Source organism: Alosa pseudoharengus, unplaced genomic scaffold (genome assembly GCF_046254945.1).
Source record: "Alosa pseudoharengus isolate Yale_2024_CS ecotype anadromous, Long Island Sound unplaced genomic scaffold, YU_APseudo_1.1 YU_APseudo_1.1_scf_2, whole genome shotgun sequence".
Lineage (NCBI taxonomy): Eukaryota > Metazoa > Chordata > Actinopteri > Clupeiformes > Clupeidae > Alosa > Alosa pseudoharengus.
This window is the reverse complement of record NW_027468663.1, coordinates 25,244,920-25,267,376: the sequence shown is the minus strand read 5'-3', so window position 1 is coordinate 25,267,376 and position 22,457 is coordinate 25,244,920. Positions and strand designations below refer to the sequence as shown.

At 41.6% G+C, this 22,457-nt stretch overlaps 2 protein-coding genes across 2 annotated transcripts in view; one reads left to right on the top strand and one right to left on the bottom strand.

Annotated features, from left to right (window-relative positions):
• slc7a14a (solute carrier family 7 member 14a) overlaps nt 1-917 on the top strand; it is an 11,720-nt gene extending 10,803 nt beyond the window's left edge. Inside the window, exon 7 of the mRNA XM_076295878.1 lies at nt 1-917. This exon is cut by the window's left edge and continues 2,431 nt beyond it. The gene's annotated coding sequence lies outside the window, so the exon portion shown is untranslated.
• Nucleotides 918-3,354: 2,437 nt separating this feature from the next.
• cldn11a (claudin 11a) lies at nt 3,355-6,616 on the bottom strand. Its single transcript, XM_076294294.1, has 3 exons — nt 6,163-6,616; nt 5,674-5,838; nt 3,355-4,680 (listed from the first exon to the last, which is right to left on the bottom strand). Exons 1-3 carry the CDS (start codon nt 6,386-6,388, stop codon nt 4,427-4,429), a joined length of 645 nt encoding a protein of 214 aa, XP_076150409.1. The 5' UTR covers nt 6,389-6,616; the 3' UTR covers nt 3,355-4,426.
• Between the last annotated feature and the right edge of the window lie 15,841 nt (nt 6,617-22,457).

The following is a 22,457-nucleotide window of genomic DNA, read 5'->3' as shown; positions in this document are numbered from 1 at the left end:
TTTTTGGTGTGACTACCTTCCGATGTGTCGTGTTGAATGTGTAGCATGTTCAGGTGCACAGGGCCAAGAGTAACCGTGTCGCTGAGTATTGCATGTGTGATTACCACAATGAGACAACATACAACTCTTCTAAATGTAGCAGCATTGTAGATTCTTTTTTTTTGTTGGAGGAGGGTGTCCAAACAGAGCAAGCCAAAGTCTGCACTGTGGTGTGTGTTAACTGCAATCGAAAAAAAAAAAGTGGCCATCAGAGTTGGCATGTGATAAGAATAGCCTTTCAAAACATCTGGGTAGGCATGAGATCTCTGACACTAGTGTTTTTTTAAGGCTGTTACCTACAATAGTAAAAGTCCTGCAGTGTAGTGTTTCTGACTTACCAAGCAAGTTGTCTTTTTAAGTGTGGCACATGCCTCAGACAAGCATAATCCCCAGAGAAGAGCCGTGAGAGCATACATTTCTTACAGTGTCTTTCTAGAGCGAAGAGACTCAGTTGATATTCCCTTTTCCTTTTATTAGTCAAAGAGTGTTTGTTTATGGTAGGTTCTAGAACAGTAGGACACATAGGGAACATTAGGGACAAACAGGAATAGGTCACATTAAATAAATGATATACTTAAAAGAAAATACCTATTTTATTACAATTCTATTTTAAAACAAGAGAGGAACAACAAATGTTGTCACAACTGCTTTTAAAGTCAGCTGCTATTTGTTTCTTTTGTCTCTGAAATGGTACTGTGTTGTACTGTGTAGACCTATCTTGCCATTGCCGTTTATTTGATCTTGTCCAGGAAATGTTGAGATTGGCTTCCCTTGCAAACTTGATGTTTGTTTTTGCTGTATGTTTTGGTATGAAGTTTAAATGTGTTCCTGGTTTTATGATTTTTTTTTCTAACTGTTTCTTCCATTTGTGGTTTTTGCTACCCTTGGTGCACTGTGTAATGATTTGTTGATACTGCTTCCATTCAAGAATGAAAGTTATTTATTGCAGATACGGTATAGAGTGGTTTCTTGCTTTACATTTGTTTAAAGATGGTGAAACAACACCAGCCGTTAGAGTTCCACATGAGCAGATTATTTAACTTAGCATCGGTCACTTCCTGTGGGGTGGACCGATTGAGCAGCGTCAACATCACTGGAGCTCTACGAGTGGAGCTTGGTCTCAAAGGGAAACACAAGCATACTGAGAATGGGGGCGCCTTTAGCTTTGCAGAGGGATGGTGTCCATGTAGTCCTGATAGTACAACACCATTGTCATCATTCATTGCAGTGGAGTTGATCCATGCTGGTGTACAACAGTATGGTTTTGACAAAACATATTGTTACATTTTATAGCATATTGTTACAATATGGTTTTGACAAAACATATTGTTACATTTGAGCCATGCAGATGTGCTGTGTGCAGTCTATGGCCTCAATATGACACTAGTGGCACTGGACAGCTCTGGACGAACATGTGTATCTTAAGGGGGAGTTCACTAATGTGGGGCTTATGAATGCTTCATAAGACTACATTCAGCCTCCATTGCTGTTCTCAGTCCAATGGAGCTGCTACCTGAATCTATGCCATGCCGTGAGAACCTTATGGCAGCTTTGTGTGTATGTGTGTACATATTGTAGCTCTATGTATACATATGCCAGAATATGGTGCTTAATGAAACAGATATTTACACAAACTTGAAAAGTAGATTTATAGAACATAAAGAAAATAGTAGGTAGAGATGACCCTGTGGGTTAAACTCCCCCCCCCCCCTATGCAGCAATACAGTTTTAGGCACTTTAATAATTAATTTTGTTTGCCATGACCAAAAAAGAACTTTTTTGACGACACAAAGATGTTAGCATTGTAAATGTCCCATCCTCAGACTGTAACCTTGACTTCTACCACCAGAATCTAATTGTTGGTCTTTCCCCATAACCTGAAATTTTATGTTAGCCCTTGTCTGTACTGGTTCCCTGAGGTCATTTTTAATAATGAATAAGCTATATTAGTTTCAGAGGTTGTTTCTATAGTGTATTTAAGACACTGTGACAGTTTTTTCCCAGCATGGACTGAGTAAATGCAAAGACTTGAAATGTAGAGGGACACACAACCATGTACACAAAGATGGGAGTATTACTGTTGATATGTAAAACCCTAACTTGCTGCTGGTTAGAAAGGTTCAGTGTAGGTTTTACACCTAACCACGATGTAGCTAAAGATTCCTACGTCGACACTGTAATCCCACTGTTGGAATTCCTTTTTCATGGTATGTGTGCTGATGAAGCTGACTACGGGACATCTCATTCCTCTAATCGCTGTAGGTACAGTGTGGAGGCACAGCTCATATCAGCACATTTTTTCCACACACTTCCTGATTCTCACCAGGAACTATAGTGTCCAGCTGTGTGTGTGGCACAGGCTGTACTAGACGGAGGTGTTGTGTCGCCAAGCCTTGCCCCATGAATTTTCCGTGCTACTTTACATAATTGTCTTCTCTAATCATATATTTAATTTAAAGTGAGCCTTGATATTGTCATGTGATGCATTTGAGTGAGTTTTAGCCAGACTGTAATTAGAACTCACTGCATCCACCCACTGGGTGTACACCGATCAAACTGGCTTACTGCTATGCAACTGCTGAACTAACATGGAATTGCTTTTCAGACTTTGGGAGTCATACGACCATAACAACAGCTATAGCTAAAGGACACCACAAAATTACCACTGAATATCTGGCAGTGCTTAACTCGTGGTGAATATATTTAACAAAGACTTCTGGAGAGGAATGTCCAGTGTCATCCTCGTGCTTGTCACGATGACTAACTCCATCTCCTCCAATGCAGATGACCAGGGTGAGTAAATAGTGGAATATAGGCTATCTAGTGTGACATCACATGGTATGGCATGCACATTGACAAGTCCTGTCTACAGGCTGGGTCCACAGGGAGGGCATTTAGATGGGAAGCTGTCTTGCAGTGAAATGCCAATAAACCTGTCTACATACCATTCATTCCAAGGCTCATCGATGTCAGTAGGATCACCTCGTCAGGTGTGAGAGAGATCAATTCCTTAAGCACATATAGTAATTAGTTACTGAAGGAAAAGTCAACACTCTAAGATCCTTTGATGCCATTAGGAGAAACATACAGTAATGTAATCAGGAAGGACATTTTGGTATTTTGTAATTTTACTTCATCAAATCAGCATTGTTGTGGAAGATAGTCATAAGTCATTTTTGCACTGATAGGTAGTGGAAACTTGACATTAAGAAGATAACCATCCGAAAACCAAAACAACTCCTGCAGAATGGATTAAAACTAGATAGTATTTTGCTGATATAGTTTTTCAAAACTGCATAAACACAGAAAGGCATCTGAGTGTGAAAGACATTGTTTATTAAAAATAAAAAAATACAAATTGATACAAATGTTGCAATAAATAAAGAAAATCACAAACTACTTTGGTGTAGATATAATAGAAAATGTTAAAGAGGTTACATATGTCTATTCACCATTCATCTTGGTTCAGAAGACAGGTAAGTAGCCTATTCTGTTCCCCATTTAAGGGGAAACTAGCTTACATTTCAAATGATTTGTGTTAGTTTTATTTTGTCTTTTCATTTATTTAAAATGCAGACTATAACAATAATGTTACTTCCTTTACAGAGCCCGTGTCGTTGGTGTCAGTGCAATATATTTTTGTATATCGAGAGAACGCTTGTTTTACTAAATTATGTGTTTGTTTTACTAAATTGTGCTCTCATTTTCCTAGATTGTGCGCACAATTTAGTATATTGTGCACTCGTTTTACTACATGGTGCACTCGTTTTATTAAATCCTGTCACAAATTTGAATGAGACACAATTTAGTAAAATGAGCACACAATTTAGCAAAGGAGTCCACAATTTAGTAAAATGAGTGCACTATATAGTAAAACGAGCACAGGATTTACGAAATTGAGCGCACAATGTAAAATGAGTTTTACTCATGTAAAATGAAAACAGAATTTAGTAAAATGAGTGTACAATTTAGTAAATGAGCATACATTTTAGGAAAACAAGCATACATTATCTTGCAGTCACACCACTGGGCTTCCGTATTCCGGTAGCTAAAGGTAAAGGAACATTTTTGCAATTTGCATAAAGCATAACCACAAATAAAATAAAACATCTTTAAAATCATGTCCCCTTTGTTCACTGTGGACAGCAGTGCTGCACTTGTGCTGGCAGGGAGCTGGGGTTTGTTATGTAACATCAGGTTGAGTCTCTGCCTCGCTCTGCCACACAAGCACCTGACATGAGAAAGCGCTCTAGTCTAGTCACTCCTTGCCAAATAAGCGTCCAATTGCCCCATGGTGACCGGGCATTTTAGTGGTAATCGCGATAGAGAAGGAACAATGAGGCACATAGGGTCTTTCCAGTCCTCGCTAATGTATTGCAAGGCCCGTTCACACATGAGCACTTTTGGCATGATTGGTGGAGGGTGGAATGGTGTTGGGTCCCTGTTTGGAGTAGTAGAAGCGGTTGTTGTCGGCGTACGGGGCGGGGCTTTCCATGCTGCAGCAGGTGATCAGGCAGCCCCCCAGAAAACAGAAGGCAGCGCCCACCCAACCGGCGTAGAGGGAGAAGCCAAAGGACATGAGACCTTGCTCGCGATGGACACCGATTGGGAACCACACAGTTGAGACAATCCCACACATGGCTGCGAAGACATAAGATGATTTAAAGCACTTGTTTCTTATTCACTTCATATATCTACTTCATCCCTACATTAGGACTATATAAGTTGTAATTCTCAGAACTAAAGCATGCACATGCCTTTACACTTCAGCCCTATGGCCACATTTTGCATTGATTTTTAAAAGTGCCATCAACTCACAATGTCACAGCATGAATTAAGTTAATCAAATAAAGACAACTTATTTACACTTACACATTTGAGCACATTTACCCAGAATGCACTAGTAAAAACAACTGTGATTTAGAAAATGAAAAGTTTCTCATTTGGGTTTGGTTCTCATTGTTCATTCCACATTTGTGCAACCGTTGTCGTGAAGGGTGCACTAGATATAACTATTATATTTGACATAAGTGTTCTGAGTATGACCCCTCAGTAAGACATGATCTATTAATCATAGAGAATAACTGATCCTTGAACAGAATTCCATTGTTTTTGCTGAGATGGAGTTAAATACCACCAATCTTTACCATAACATTGAGCTGATCAATTGCACAACTGCATGTAACAACATGATAACAACAGGCATGTTAAAAGTTGTCTCATCTTGCTCAAATCAGATTATTCTGAGTAAAAAATAAATGAAGTTGATGTAATTCAACTGTATTCACCTTTATGAAAAACTGGTGCCTTCAGACTTTAAATTTAGACAGTAGCCTACCGGGCTATTGTCTACTGGTAAATTTCGCAATTTGATATAGCAGCCAGATGAGAAGGGAAATTCAGACATGTCATGGTACTAAATTCCCGAGGGGAGGAAATAAAACAGGCGGGGACCACTGTACTTTTTCCAAGCCAGAGTACACTTAACTAGCCTACTCCACCCAATAACCTGTTTAAACTCCCATTTTATTTGGCTTCATAGCATTTCAAAAGTGCTTATGCGACTATATGTGTATAAACAAAATAGGCCTTCAGACACACAACAACAAAATAACTGCTCCAGAGCTTCCTCACCTATTATCAGGATGAGTATCCCGCCGAGCACAGACCGTTTATTTTTAGCGCTCTCCGGCTCATTTCCCAAGTTGATGCACGGCATTGAGCACAACACGAGCGCCACGGCGGGCAAACCGAGGATCGATGCAGTGATCATCAGGGCACGAGACGTCTGAATATAAGCTGCGGAGGTAAACAGACCTTGGGTTAATTAATGGAGCTGTAAATTGACAGTGGACGCAGGACCTATAGCAAGAAACACGCGCCTACTATTTTACTTACTGTTAAGTTATTCATAAGAAATCATTGCGCGATAGGCCTATATACATATTAGCCTAGCCTACTGAAATAAGGCATGCAGGTGAATCAGTGTGATACAATAGACTGCATGGAATTATCCATAGGAGTGAGCATAGTCATATTTAGCAACTGGAAAACATTCGTTAATGCGTATGCCTATGCTGTTTTCTTTTTCTAACACTAACACTAATATTTTAGCTGACTTACCTGGTAAATCCAAAATCTGGGTTAAAGAGACGCAGTGATACAGCGCAGTAGAAATCACACAGTCTGCCCATAAACCTTTAGCCCCCAACTCATCCATCTTTTTGCAGGTATTCATTCCATATTTACAAGTCACCACCCAGTCGTTTGTGGCCGTGGCGATTATGATTCCAATCCATCCAATGCAGCTGACCATAAAACCGCTTAACTGCAAACAGGCGTTTGCCATGGTGTAAATGTTTCGAATGCAACTCACGACTATCTTCCAGAGCCCAAAACAGGGTGTGATAATTCACTCTTGAAATTAAAATTCTATTTTAAAGGTCACTCGTCAATCTATCAGGTAGCTAACTAGTAATTCCACTACCCCGCTATTAATAACCGTCTGTAGGTCAGAAGTTAGAGCAGTGTGGAAAACTATCAGAAAATGTAATCCCATTTGATGGAGCACCAAGTTCGTGAAAATTGTGATCTTACTCATTGTCAGTAGTTTTATAAACAGAACTTGTGAAAAAAAGTTGACTGAAAACGCTCAACCAATGAGATGGACGAAAACAGAAAGAAATTCACAAACTTTCACTCCCACCCTTAACGCGCGCGCGTGCGCGCGCACACACACACACACACACACACATATATATATATATATATATATATATAGAGAGAGAGAGAGAGAGACAGAGAGAGAGAGAGAGAGAGAGAATTGTATGCTTGAATAAGCCACCTCTAAAAAGTTTTATTTCAGTTTTGGCAAAGTATCGCATGGGCTAGTGGCTGTAGCCTATGTAATTGTATGAAATCGAGCGGCGTTACCATTGTTAACTATGCAAAATGATGTATCTCGCTCTCTCAGAACCCCAGTCCCTCCAACTGTCCGGACACAGGATGGGAAGAACCTTCCACTCCAAACATGCGCAAATACATTCCGACGAAAATCCTAAACCTAATACAAACCACATTTGGTGGTATTTCCGTTGGAATAAAGCCACACTTACTGTATATGTTACATTTGGTGAGATAGGCTAAAATAAGTGGCCAGTGTTGCCGTTCTAAACATCTGCAGCCAAATCAAATTCAAATCATGTGTATTCAAATCTGTATAACTTTACCAATTGTGCATATCATCTCACTGATATTGTGGGATCTTTAACATTAACCCGTTACAAGCCGGTTACAACCGTTTGGCAGCCACAACAGGATTCTCCACACTGTTGTTGGAAGACGAAAAATATCAAGGTTATGAGTGCCATTATTTTAAAGGCGTGACTGCCACCTACAGGTCTGTAGCCTATATCACTGCGGCAATTTTGGTCACAGGTGTGTTAATGCATGGATTACATACTATAGTAGCTTTGGCTGCTTGGTTTTTGCCATATTAAGCTGTTATCAAGTGGCCTTAGTAGGCTATCAGTGAGTATTTCTTTATCTGTCACTTGAATGAGGCATTCTGAAGCTTTAGCTGTGATGCTTTCATCTGTGTCCCTTTCATTCATGGACACTACTGGTGTTCTTCCTTTCAAAAAGTGCAGTGCAAACATGCAAGGGTACACAAGAGCAGCCTATATGTCCTCTTTCCATGTTTTGTCCCTGACCAACTGGACCAGACTGGTATATCACATTCTTGTGCACCTGGTTCAGTAAGACAGAAAGTGTACGTCGGCACCACTGGACTCAAAGCGATGGTTCGGAGTAATTTTACCCTAGGGTCCTTTGCACCATGACCCCGAGCCAAACACCCTCCCAGAACCTGTTTTCCCTTGGTCGAACCCTGGTCGAGTAGCGCTGTCAGAAACTAATGACTTTCTGCAGGCGCTTATGGAACCTATAAAATATCTCGTAAATTACCCCACTAATAATGCCCTGAATGGTACGAAACTTCTACAGTAGTACAACTATGTTCTTTACTCATAAAACGAGGCATTGAAAAGTTTGTAAGTACACCAGGAGTTTATTTAAATAACACTTGCCTGATGGATTCTACTCTCTGCTACTATCTACCACTGCGTCAACGTTACTTCCGTGATTTGGGAAAAGCCTGTAAAAGTCCTGGCAGGAAGCATACATAAGGATGTAGATCTAGGAATGCACTAATATTTTGTTCGTAGTACCAGTTTGCAACAATTATTAGTTAACACTAAGTTGTAAACACTTCGGAAAAAAATATTAAAAACTGGATATACCAAAAAACTTTGATGTAATCGCTTTCTGCCAGGACTTTTACGGGCTTTTCTCAAATCACTGAAGTAACATCGATGCAGCGGTAGATAGCAGAGTAGAAGCTATCAGGCAAGTGTTATTTAAATAAACTCCTGGTGTACTTTCCAATGCCTCGTTTTATGAGTAAAGAACATAGTTGTACTACTGTAGAAGTTTCATACCATTCTTAGAATTATTAGTGGGGTAATTTACGAGATACTAAGTTGGTTCCATTAGGCCTGCAGAAAGTCATTAGTTTCTGACAGCGCTACTCGACCAGGGTTCGACCAAGGGAAAACAAGTTCTGGGAGGGTGTTTGGCTCGGGGTCATGGTGCAAAGGACCCTAGAGTGAAATTACTCTGAACCATCGCTTTAAGGTGATAGAACAAAACTGGACCCCAGATGTGAATATACTCTGCTCTCTCTCTCTCTCTCTCTCTCTCTCTCTCTCTCTCTCTCTCTCTCTCTCTCTCTCTCTCTCTCTCTCTCTCTCTCTCTGTCTGTGTGTGTTTATGAGTGCATTTTGGCCAAACTATTTGTTTCTTCACCTGTCTGATATAAACAGAGAGGTTTTTGGTTTTAAACACATTCCATTGTGTGAAGTAGCCTATGGACATGATACAACTATTATGGACATGTCCTCAAAATATTACAGATTATTCTTTACAACTTTAATGTAAAGAAAAAAAATGTTTGTTTACATCAGACTTACAACAGGGACATTTTACTGTGGTATAGTTTCCAGCACCAGCCCTTGCTTATAAGGCAGTTTCCTATTTGTCCAGTAGGGGGTGTGGTAAGCTCTCTCTATTTCAGTTCACTAAAACAAATAGGTCTGATGCATCGCCAGCAGGCTCAACTAAAGGCACATGTCAATGCAAGGAAAACATGTTTGATTTGTTTGACATGTTTACTTTATGTCGCCTTTGCTATCACAAATATTAAGGTTTCAAAAGTACCCTTGTCCATCTCCATCACACTGTCAAGCTTTTCTTGTGGTGGATGTTTGTGTGTGTGTGTGTGTGGGGGGGGGGGGGTGAGAGGTCTTCTCAAAGCCCTGTACCAATCTGTCATTTTGTGAAGTAGCATGTCAGACCTGAGATGTGAAAATTAAGCTAATGAAATGTCTCTTGACATTGACCTGACAGCAAGAGACAACCGGAAGGTATTGCTTTTTTTTCCTTTCCTCTTTGAAAGCCTGCCTCTGGAGCGATCCTCTGTCAGGTTCAAGGTATCAAGGAGATATAGTGAGGTTGACTGTTGCTTTTATGTTAAAGTTGTTTTTCACGGAGACTGTGTCTGTGTGAGCTGGATGTCTTCAAGAGAAGACTGAGGAAGTGTGGAAGAAACGGACATAAACGAATCCTCTCCTGGGTCAGAATTTGACAGACTTTATTGGTCTTGCTCCTCTGGGACTCTTCAAGGGAGAGGGAAGGGCAACTTTATTACAGTAACAAATACCTTCTTTTATTGTTGTTATTCCAAAGTTTTAGGAAGCTGCTGAAAGGTTCTGCAGTCCACTTTATGGAGTATATCACTAATAACCCAAGGTCAGACTGTATAGCTCTAACTCCCAAAGCACACCTATGTATTCATTAACCACACCGTGAGCTGACGTAGGGTAATACTGCCTACTAAATGCAAATTAAAAGCAACAGATCTGTGGAATTACCATACCAATGAATATTCTTCATCACTGCTTTTAGGCATATGTCAAGCATGTAAAATGCAGAATTCCAGGATTATAAAATTCTATGGCAACCTTCTGTTATTCATTTCTCTTCATTTTTCTTTCTGATCATTCTCCTCTCTCTCCTCTCTCTCACACACACTTGACATCTCTCTCTTTCTCTCTCTCTCTTTCTCCCTCTCTCTCCCTCTCTCACAGCCCCCCTCTACTCCCCTCTATCCTTCATGAATGCAGTCTGACGCTCCTGTTCCTCTTCAAGCTGTGCTGCCAGAGGTTGGCATGAATCTCGCTCTTCTCAAGGTCACACAGAGCTGTCTGTCTGTCTGTGCACTCTCTCCCTGTAGTGCCCACGCACGCCGAAGTCAAGCCCTTCAATCCCACCAACCTGCTTCCTGATTACAGAGTGGTGGCTGAGGTCACTCGAGGTCAACGCAGGGTTAGCCTCGCTCAGTGTGGGGCCCCCTCTCAAAGGTAATTAAGAGCAGCTCCACGCCAGCTCCCGACTTTGATTTCACTCTGGCCACTGCTCCCACATTAGCGGGATGAAAGCCATGGCAGAAGCCAGCTACTGTAGCTGTACAACGGCTCCAGCTCCCTCTGCTGTTTCAGCGTTAGGTGACATAATGAGTTGTTTTGATGAAATCTTAATTACATGTAAGTGAGATGTCTGATTGATCACCAGTCAGGAGTTAATCTCTTCCTAAAAGATAGTTGCAGTGGAGTGGAGCTCTGCATTTAAAGCTTGCATGTAAATCACGATGAAGTGATGTTTGTGCTCCTTGTTGAATTAACATAATAGCCGAATAGGGATTAAATGCTCAGTTTTCAAACCTTACTCAACTCACACATGTTGTCGTGTTCCTGTGAAGCATGGTGTTGTCAAGAAGGCAGCAGGGGGAGGGTTTCCTCCCTTTCCCCCTGTTGGACAGTCCGATAGCTGACCATGCTGGACAGGGCCAGGGAGCAGTGGGAGGTGAGGTCTAACTGATGTTCAAACAGGTGATGTATGCTCTTGACAAGTACCCGCTCCCTCCTCCTGTGGCCCGCAGCGTCGGTGTGGTAATTAACACAAGCCCCGGTGATAGATTGTGGAGAGGACGCACAGGGATGCACAAGGAAAGCAATCCCCTGCAGATGCATCTGAGACATTTCATCTGTCAGGTTACACACCTTTCCTCCTCCTTCTGCTCTCTCTCTCTCTCTCTCTCTCTACCTCTCTCTCTCTCCCCCCCCCCTCTCTCTCTCTCTCTACCTCTCTCTCTCTCCCTCCCCTCTCTCTCTCTCTGTGTGTGTGTGTGTGTCTCCCTGTCACTGTCACACTCTTCATGTTTATATGTGTGGTTATGATGCTTACTGTCTTTTAACTGTCACAACCCCCACCTCTCACTCCCCTTCTTTAACCCATCTCTCTCTCTCTCTTCCTCTCATCTCCCTCTAGCTTTAAAGCATGAACATGGGATTTACAGCAGCTGTGCCTTCTGACACATATTATGCTCCAATATGTCCCTTTCAGGAAAAAAAACGAGGATATATTCCAGAATATGTAGACATAAAGTCACAGAAATAGGCGGTGCTCGCTCCATCTACTCAGTCTTAGCATAAGATTTACATTTCCATTATTTTAATCATATTCCTTGATAAACCATATCCTATTTCTCTCCAATATATGAGTTTGGAGCAGGACAAACAAAATGGGATGCCACCCATGGCCCATTCAGGCCATAAAGGTAGCAATTTTCTGGTGGTGTCATTCCCTGAACATTGTGTCAAAAAGGACTAAACAGGCAAGCAATATGGTACAGCCTGTTGTCTTCCCCACTTTTGCCCGAGACACGTGAAGACCATTTTCTGCTTGTCAAATGTCAAGTCATCCATGATACGAAGGAAAATTATCTTTGCTCTAGCCTGTCTGTCTCGTGTGTGTTTCAACACAGACTGTGGAGTCAACTGCAGACATGACACATTTGGTATTTTGTAAGGTTGAACAATGACAAATGTTTCAGCTCTGTTCTGCTTGTTGTTCTAAAGCTATTTGCATCCTTGTTTCTTGTGCTGTCGTACATCTGACAACAACAGTCATAATGGCCAAGCCTTTTCGCATGAGCAACAATCCTTCCGATTTTCATAATAACTTTAACGCCACACAGCCTGCGGTGAACGGAACAAAAAAAAGTGGAGATCTCAACAAAACAAAGTCCTATGGGGTTGCTCTCTGAGGCAAACGGGAAGGCGAGATTGGGGAGGGTGGCGGGCGAAACAGCAGCTTTGTTTTCCATTTCACACATTGAGATTAGAGACAAATTACATAGCCTCCATGCTTCCTCTGCCTCGATACATTATTTATGAAGAAGCTCGATGTTGGTTTTAATAGCCTAGCCACTATATCAATATGCATGTGTTCTGCAGCACCTGATAATGAATGCTTGTAAAAGTTCAACAAATGAACGAGATATATCAAATGAGACGTTGCCTTGTGTAACTGTCTGTAATACAGACAGAGATCCCTTGGCGTTCACAGCTGACCGCCTCTCTCTGGAACATTCATCATTATGTCTGACAGTGACAGCCATATTTTGTAAGACTTGTCTGTCATTTTGGGTGCATTTTAATCTTTTGAACAGAGGTGAAGTACACTACCTTTAAAAAAAATACTCCTGTAGGCCTGAAGAGTGGCTTAGAGCATACACACTAATGATAAACAAACATTTATCCTACTTCCTTAGATAGCCAAGACAACCACAGACATCACCAGGGAATTCCCTATCCATTTTATCGGCAGCTATAGATGCTCAAAGATGGTGACAGTAATGGAACAGCAGTTTAATTTAATAACAGAGTGAAATCATTACACTTTATACAGTATATGCAAATTGCTCATGACATCAGCAAAGGCACACAGGCATTTCAAGCTCATTGCGTTTCCTGTGATCTACACTGATAGACACAGCTTAGCAATCAATACATGCCAAAGCCTCACACTGAAAAAAGGGCTCTCAGCACTGCGTAGGATCTTCTTAAAAAGAAGTGCTATTGGTTCACGGTAGGAGCGTGCCAAGTCCATTAAAAGGGTTATTCAACTACATGGATTTACATCCAGAGTTCAGAATGATAGATCCAATGTCTGATATTACCAGGACAGCCTTGGCCTGATGCATCTACTGACTCAGCACCCGCTCTGCTCTTAAATACTCCTCCCTGCTCCTGGGATGGTGACATCCAAAGCACAAGTAGGGACTCACAACCAGCAAACGTCTGATCTGATGCATTTCTTTTTCGATAAATGTTTACTTTCGTGTTTGCCTTATCAAATCATTATCCGAAGCTTGTGAAGTATGTGTCTGTGTTGGTGCCAGCCGACTTGCAAACCCTGCAGACATTCAAATCCTGAGTCAGGAAAGATAAACATTTGCTGTATATAAAATTCTCATTAAGTTGTTTTGCCAGTTGTTTTTACTATGCAAGTAGAGAGTGTGCATAGAAGAATGGATGCCTAATGTTTCACTGTCGTTAGTAATTGATCATTACTCTTTTTGAATGGCATTGCAATGTGTTGGTGAACTTTAACTGAGACCTTACATTTTTTCCTGACAAAACCTCTTGCTATTCAGAGCACAGCTGATCAGCAAGATGGTTCAAAACACGGCACATTAAGAACCCACACTTGCACCACCAAGACCTCTTTTTCTGAGGCATTGGTAATCAACAAAAACGCATCAAATTTCCTGAACCTCTTTAAGATCAGATGTCTTTCATTATGAACAGTTGTATAATGTATGAGGCATCAAAAATAAAGCAACCCATTTGTTTTGTGTTCACCTAATCATCACCATCAACTAGCAAAACACAACAGAACGCATAATGTGGTCTTCAAAAAGTAGTTTGGATAGTACCCCATTGTTGCTCCGAATTGCTTATTCAAATAATGATCCGTGGCACGAAATGGAGCTTCCTCAAACACAATAATACTGCCGAGGCAAATAAACAGATGCAAATTCTCCCTGTGGTAGACTGTCATCTTCCCCTCAGATCATCACTCTTCATGACTTTGGTCTGTGTGCCTTCTAGCCGTGATCCCCAGGGAGGCACTGCAGGGAATGCACCTTGTTAAAGACAGCTTGCGTCTTTGATTCAGCCCCGTGTCTTCAGGGAGGGTGACAGTACTAAAATGTAAGATAGCTGTCATTCATTTGACAGGATTTGTTCTGATGAAGAGTCTAAGCAGTGGAAATCTGAAATCTAGGGAGGACAAAATATGTATTCATATATGCAGCAGGGGGAAATGCAGATGCTGAATATGACCACTCAAACAGTCAGATTGTATCTATATGCTGTATTTCATAACCCCAACAACTATCAGCAGAGCATTAACCACAACATTTAATGCTTGTTATTTACTGCATTGAATAATAATGCAGAGATTCCACATTAAAAATGCTTTCATTTACTTTACATAAAAGAGCCTTGAGCAAAACCAATCAGCATTTAGTATTAGTATTCATCTTAATGCACTGTAAAACTTACTATACTGTAAAATATAAAGTATAATCTGCATACAGCATCAACTTCTCCAGGCCAGTAGATTTGTTGTGTTTTTGAAATCCTCTAATACTGTCAATGCAGCTCCCTCACTCTCAAAGTTATTGATCACACTGGCACTGCACTTGCATAGCGGAATTTAGCTAAGAGAATGTAATGCATAGAATATCTACTGAGCAGTTTGATAAGGTGTCTTTCCATCAGCTCCCTTGGCCCCCATTAATGATGGGATGTCAAGGGACGGTCCAAGTCTAGGAGCCATTAGGCGTCTGTCAAAGCTGCTGTTGGGTCGGATGAATTACTCTGGTCCAGAAGGTCAGAGGGGGTTAAATGATTTGTTGCTCTATTCCTCGGTAAGATAATGTGTCTAATTTCGACTCATCAGTTAAAATGAGACTTAATGTCAGAGCTGGCATCAGCCTGCTTACGTAAGAAACCGTCTCTGCAGCCACTGTCAGGCAAAGTCATCCCCACCATTTTGGATGAGTGGGCAGTTGAGATGATTTAGTGATGGCGCAGGCTGGAATGGTATTAAAGGATGGAATGGAGGAGGCGGAGGTGGTGGTGGGCATGTGTGTGAGGCAGAGAGCAATGGCTGGACTGTTTCAGTGGTGAAATCTCCAGCACAGTTTCCTCATGAGTTGATCAGCAGCCATTTTTTTGGAGGGGAGGATGGGAGGGGAGGGTGGATGGGGAGGAGTGGGCAATATAGATAGGTGCAGGAGGAGGTCAGCTCTCTGGAGTTCTGGGAATTTATCTTTGCGCTCACAGACGGCTGTCCCCTGTGGTGACTCCAGAGACCTACTCCCTGCTGAACTCCGCTGATGAGGACTGGTGCCGTGTGAGGAACTATTAAAATCTGGATTCGAAGGGAGGCCATTTGAAAAATTACTTGTTGACACTTTGTTGTGTTCGAGGTTCTTTCGTAGAATTTACTAGGTGAGGAGTCGAGTAACGAGAGTGGCTTCAGCTTAATGATGCCCTGCCTGTCTCTGACCTTGTCAAGGCCAGCTTCCCTCTCCTCCTGCTCCAGATGGTTGGTTTTCTGTGTCATTTGTCAGAATCGCCACCCTTTACAAGGGAAGCATAACATTTCGGTGCCCTGGCCCCTCTAACTCATGAGTTACAAGTGGTTTAGCAATTACACCTGGGGCTGGTTCAGTGGGCTTCAAAACACACATTAAATGATGTCCACATGCAGTCTAGTCAGGCTAGCAGTGGTGTGCGGAAAATTACTACTAAAATCCTGGTTTGGCAAAAAACATCATGAAACTGACTTTGACATCAGAACTGTGATTTTATTACCTATCATTTGTCCTAACCTAATCAACCAGTGGGGGCAAGCTTCAAATTATTTAGGAGACAGTAGACACCTTACATTAATTAAACTTAACACAAGAATATCAAAGGATTTGGTGAGCATATTAATTTTAATAAAATACAAACAAACAAGCTAATACATTGTTACAATAATAATGAACAACAAATACTGACCACATGATAATCAGGCTGTTGGTATGAGCCTCTAATGGTTGTTGTCTCATCCAGAGCCTTGGGCATGTCTTCAGCTCCTCTGTCTAAGCACAGGCACATCAAAGGGAAGAGCCACATATAGCAGCAGATGAGACGCTCCTGGCAGAAGCACAGACAACAGCAGCAGCAGCAGCAGCAGCACTGGGTTAATGAGAAACAATGCAGGATCAGCAGGCTTCCGATATGTTACCCAACAAACACGCTGGTCAAATGGACAGCATAGGAAGGGACTCTCAGCAAATATCATTTGACTGGACGTGTTTCATCATTTGCAGCAAGCCTAATTTGCCCTGCTATTTGTGAAGGTGCATGTTGCAGCAATATTCTTTTCCAAACATATTGGTTATGGCACCGAACGGCATCTGTGTGCCAGTCTCTATCTTTCATTAAGAGCACATCATGCCACATACTGCATACCAAACCTTCATTTCTGTTGGCATTGTCATGAATGCAATTTAACCCTTTTTATCTCAATTTCAGTCATATAGCAGTGTTGCTTCTCATCGAGAGGTAATTGTCAGCCATCCAGCATCTCTCCAGCTCAGTGCTGAATGGCTCTAGACCTTGGGGCCCAGAGTTGGAGTATTTTAATTGAACCACTAGTGACTCATATATGAGGAATTCAGTGGCACTGGAAAAAGTTCCATTTCTTTGAGTTAAGTTGTTGAACTATTCTCTGCTATTGAAAGTGCCATGTTAAAATGAATGGAACACTGGAGGCTGTGAAATTCATGCTTAATGGATAAATGTCAGCATCACATCTGCCAATACAGCTCTGGCTGTGACAGAATGGGAAAAAATACAGGTTTCAGAAAATATGGCAAATCTGAACAACAAAAATCCTGACAGGAAGCCATAATGTTCTCTCTCGTTTTAGCTCTCCCTTGCTATATATCTATGTATGTGTGAACAGCAATATTAAAAACCTTCAAAATATCTATACTAAATACCACACAGCCTAAAATGGATTTCTCATTTCAAATGAAAGGCACATTCACACTTTGTTATTGCTGTATCGTCAAATGGTGAACCATGACACCACTGTAACGTGTCAAATAATGTTTGAACACTCATTACACTTTTATTAAGAGGCTAGTGATCTCAGATTGGACTCTTTACCCTCATATTTCCAGACCAGCACTAATGCAGGTGAGGTACCTGGCACAGTGCTCAGGTCACTCCCCTCCAGTTTCCGGGGGATCAGTCGGCACAGATTAATGTGTTTTGGTGATTTCTCTGGCTGTGTTCTCCAGAGCCAAATGCTCAGTATTTGTAATTTCTCACAATTTAGTGGACTGATGAGACAAGAACGATGTTGACAAAGTTAATTAGTCGAGACCTCTCATGATTGAGGGAAAGATGATTGTGCTCCAAACATTAGTGGTAAATCAAGATGGAATGGCACTGGGCGCCAGATAGCAGATCAGCAGGGCACACAGATCTTGATCATCGTTAATGGGAAAAGTAAGTGACTGTATCAATATTGCATTATTACATTTTCTAATTTAAATGGATTAGGCTGATATGTTAGATTCCATTCTGATAGCAGCAATAGTGGCATCTTCTTTTTAAAAAATGGCAGTGTGTAGGCCTATAGTGTTGTTTCCAAAGTGGTCTGTCGCACCCTCCCCAGCTCCACCACTGGTTTATTAGGCACTTACTTGTTGCTGTTGCAATGTTTATATTCGAAGTGCATAAACTTCTTGTCAGTGATATTGGATAATTCGGAGGCAGCTGTAATCTCTCACACTTTCCACTTTTACGAGTTTGCAGTTCATATCTGAAGCACTAATTTTTATCCGTCTAGAAAATGAGGTAAAAAGTGAGTAAAATGCGGTCGGCTTGTGAGGTCAAGAAACTCTTCAGCATTGCTCTCTTGAGACAAAACTCCCTTCTCCAGAGACAACATCCTCTAATAATCCTTGATTAGAAGTCCTTAAGATCTGGCTGCAACTGCTGATTAAATTAATGCATGGAGAGATAAATGTCTAGACAGTTTTGAATAGCTTGTTTTTACGATCCTCTAAAAATGAATCAGCACCCACCACCACAGCACTGACTGATGATAGTATGGCCCCAAAAACTCATAAACTCCCCCAGCAAAACGCATAGGCTCTTAGCGGGGAAAGATCGTTTGCCGTGTAGGTGCTGCAGTAAACAGGAAATACTGATCCCGTTGTGTGGAGACGCAGCTCCAGCATTCACAGATGATGACTGAGGTTTTGTACACAAACCAGCTGACTCATTTCATGGTGTAAAGGGGATAGAGCTGTTCCACACGTATCATTCACTATGGTATTGATTCAGCCATCGGGAGGTGGAACTCATCATCAGCTGTACCAAGCCATTTATCTAAACAAGGACACCGACACAATACAGGTAAACACGAGGATAGTGACAGACACATGCAACACATACTAATGATAGACATACCCGTCAATGAGAGAATCAGCACAAGAGGTAGTTAAACTGATTTATGGCTAAGACTAAACATTACACACTAACATGGTTCATTCAACAGGTCAACAACCCAGTGATGATAAAGTACTATAAAGAAGATTAATCTGTCTTCTGTTAACCAATCAGATACAACGGAGGGGTATTGATGAGCTCAGCAGCCCAGGTGTGTGAAAGCCAGTAATCCAAATCAGAGATAAAACATGTATTTACACCTGGCTTAGATATATTTAGTTATCCATTTTAAACTTGCTGTATGTAATGTAAAGTGTCTGTGTTATGTTAAATGTGCAGCATAATGTGCACTTTTGTTCCCAATAGCATCAGTTAGCCAGGCCTACTGGTGTTGTACAACACAGCATTGTAGAAGTATGTCTCTTATCAAATTTCTCAACCAGCCTCTGCCTTGAACCAACCAGATGCTCAGTGAAGCACGGCATCAGGGAATAAGCCTCCAGGATGTCAGGTGATGGCTGGGGGAATGAAGGGCTGAGAGGGGAAGAGAGGAGTGTGCATAGGTTTGCTAATGCATTTCTAGCTACTTAGCTAATCTGGCTATAGCCAGTCTTCATCTAGGTCATGCTGCCTGCCTTTAATCAGGCATTTCATTGCATTTGATCATGTCTGTCAAACACACAATAACTAATGTTAGCTGAACAAGTGAAAATCTTCCCTGTAATGGATGTGTGTGTGTGTGTATGGCTGTCTTTACAGTAGGCTCTTTGGCAGTGTGCATATCAATAGGCTCAGCACACACAGGTGTCTAGCGACTGGAGGTGACTGAGTCTGTATCAGGAGGCGAGGAGTGGAAAGGTCAGGTGGTCAGGCTGACGACAGGCAAGCATGACCGCTCCTCATCACTCATGCACAGTGCATGAGCGCATCCGCCTGTTCTCCCTTACCTCAGAGGCCAGAAAGGTCAGATAACAAATCACTCTCAGAGGAGCGAGAGCACAGGTCAATCACCAAGGGCTAATCATATTTCATCTACTATATCTAATGGCTTCCCCAAGTTTGTTTCAGTCCATCACAGTTTAGGGGTACTGACTTGTCTTTTTGTGCTCTTCTAATGGGAGGTAAACAGGTATGTGCTGAGTCTTAGATATCTGACCGTTGGAAATGGAGTTTCACAGAGACTGAGTATCTGGCTTATTAAGATGAAGAGTGTGCAACAGTGAATGATAAGAACAGAGAAGCGTATCTTTGAAGGAAAAATTCAAAGTGCCCCCTTGCATCTCTGCCAGTGTGACCCCCACCATGACCTCAATTAACTCCACTTCTGAGGGCCCGGAACCTCAAAGATGTCTCCAGTATTCCGAGTAGAGTCTGGCAATGGAGGAACAGCATTTGCTGAAGTTGCTCAAGCTCTTGTTTGTCTTTTGACTTCCTGTTTCCTGTTCAAGCTTTGTGGGAATGACACGACTGTGCCCCAATGTTGACATGTTTAGAATTTCCCAGTGTCTGAGGTCATTTCATCAATTGAGCAGTTTAAAATAATGATCAAGGTCTAAAGAAAAAAAAATATATATATATAAAATATAAAATGGTGGGATTGGGACACGCTATACTCAGAATGACCCTGGATGCCTGGGGCTGCTGAATAATCACAATCAAGGCCTTCTATTATCCTTTAGTTGGGTATTCAAATTACAGGAAGCATGACATGGAGACATACATTACTTTCACACTTAGTGACGTGTGGAGACGTTCTCAGCTGTCGGGGATCTGGGAGCAAGGAGGGAAGAGGTGGCGGCAGTGGGCCGGGGGGTTGTTGTAATTTATAGTTTATAGTGAACACAAAGTCAAACAAGATTTTGGCCCTGCCTCCGTCCTGCATGATGGCACCTGTGAGGGAATCGATCGGGCCATCACTCACTCACGGGCCAGAGGCGGGAGAGGGAATGGGGAATCAGCAGGCCTTGCAGCATGAATGGTGGCCGCTTCATTAGCACCATACGTGGAGCTGGGAGAGAAGGGACGCAGGCGTGACGCCGCTAACCGGGACTGATTCCTCGGGAAATTGTTCCACCTCAGCACAATGAGTCATCTCAATGAACACACATGGCTCTGAGTCAGGCATCCACTCTGGGCCGTGAACACACCTGGGCTCCATCATTTCTTTCATCTTATGGGTTCTTATGTGCCAAGGCTGTTATTTGCTCATTTAACTGCACTTGCTTACTGCTTCCCTTGATCATCTATTTTCATTCCTACAATGTTAGGAAATAAACACTATTGCTTAGCACTACTGCTTGTCAGATTACATTACTAAAACTAAAGTGATTTCAAGGCAAGGCCAGCATATTCTGTGGTTACTGTAAATCTCCACAGACCAGTCACTGACAACATAGCAAATCATTTATCATGGTTCATTCTTTAACTGTTTGTTTGATGGTGGTAAACACACACCTTGTGAGGTGCTCACGATGGTAAATAAGACTTGAATTTAAAAGAAGTGTCGTGGCACACTCAGAACTTCAATATGCAGTTATTTATTAGACCAACGTTTCGGCTTGCGCCTTCATGAAAATGACCCTGATGAAGGCGCAAGCCGAAACGTTGGTCTAATAAATAACTGCATATTGAAGTTCTGAGTGTGCCACGACACTTCTTCTAAATTCATTTTTTAACTGAAAAAAAAAATATTAATAAAAAAACAAACAGTACCCTCTACTTATCCTGATGATTAATCGCATTAGCATATCGATATGCATTCACAGGTAAACATATTTCAAAGTGGTCCATCCCTTTTTCAGGCTGGGGATACTGAAGAATGTATATGTGAAGGGGCTGCCTGGATAACTAGAGAAGCATGTTTGCACACTGTGCCAGAGCTTATTCTGTGAACTGCGAATGAAATGGAAGCCAATCCTGCAACAAGCACAGATGTGTGCTTAACACTATCCAGTATCCCCCCGTCAAATCCTCTCATTTCTCGAACCCAATTATGAGGAAGAGTGGGGTAACATGCCCCTGTAAGAATATTCACTTTGATGTGCTTATACTGTGTGATATGTCTGAATCCATCAGAATGTCTTTCATAAAGTACTAATAAATGTAGTGGGAATGATGAGAATTGTTGTATCTCCTTAACTGGATGAGTAGATGAATTAGAATTAAGTACTTTCAAAGAAGGATATCTTAACTACCTTGGGGAAAGATGTAATCTGCTATGTAGAAGAAGAAATAGTTCAGAGAATGTGGAGTTCTGCACATTATACTTCACCATGGTGCACTCATTGTCATTTTGTGATTGTCAGAGGGAACCCTTTTTCAGCAACAAGTAACTGAGATCCATAAAAGACACAAATATGTGCTGCCCAGGTACACCTTCTGTACATTGTCCATTTTGCAGAGATATGCTTCCCTTTGGTGAAAATTTGCGTTTATACTGTGCAAAATGTCTCTGTTTGAACAATCCCACTCATACACACCCTCACCTCAAAAATAACCATAAAGTTAATTAACATCATGAAACTCATTAACATTTATCCACAAAATCACTGTCATGCAATGAGATAGAGTGAAGTGGACATGAAAATGTCCCGTCCTATTTAATGAGGTTCCATATAGATAGCCTCCTGCTGAGGACCAGCCAATGTGCTTATGCCTGGCCACGTTCTGGGCAGAAAAAAATAGAAATGTTCAAATATTCTTTCTTCATTTGGTCTCTGTTCTAAGTTACATGAAATTATTTCAGACGCAACGTTTTCTTTACTCTGTCTTTGACAGATGTTGTCATGCTGACATAATTCTTCGAGTATTTTCTCCGAACTTGGCAATGTTAGGCTACAATATCTAAAACAACCGCAAAACAAGGCTTGCAATGTGCATTGCCTTTGGCACCAGGCATCATACAATGCATTTTTCTCCCTTGCCAATGTA

What these genes read in the sequence shown, in the direction of transcription:
- cldn11a (XM_076294294.1), bottom strand. Translation starts at nt 6,388, where the DNA reads ATGGCAAACGCCTGTTTGCAGTTAAGCGGTTTTATGGTCAGCTGCATT. An exon ending in CCAGATTTTGGATTTACCAG is followed by an intron (nt 5,839 to 6,162) that starts GTAAGTCAGCTA and finishes TTACCTCCGCAG; the next exon opens with CTTATATTCAGACGTCTCGT. An exon ending in GATACTCATCCTGATAATAG is followed by an intron (nt 4,681 to 5,673) that starts GTGAGGAAGCTC and finishes ATGTCTTCGCAG; the next exon opens with CCATGTGTGGGATTGTCTCA.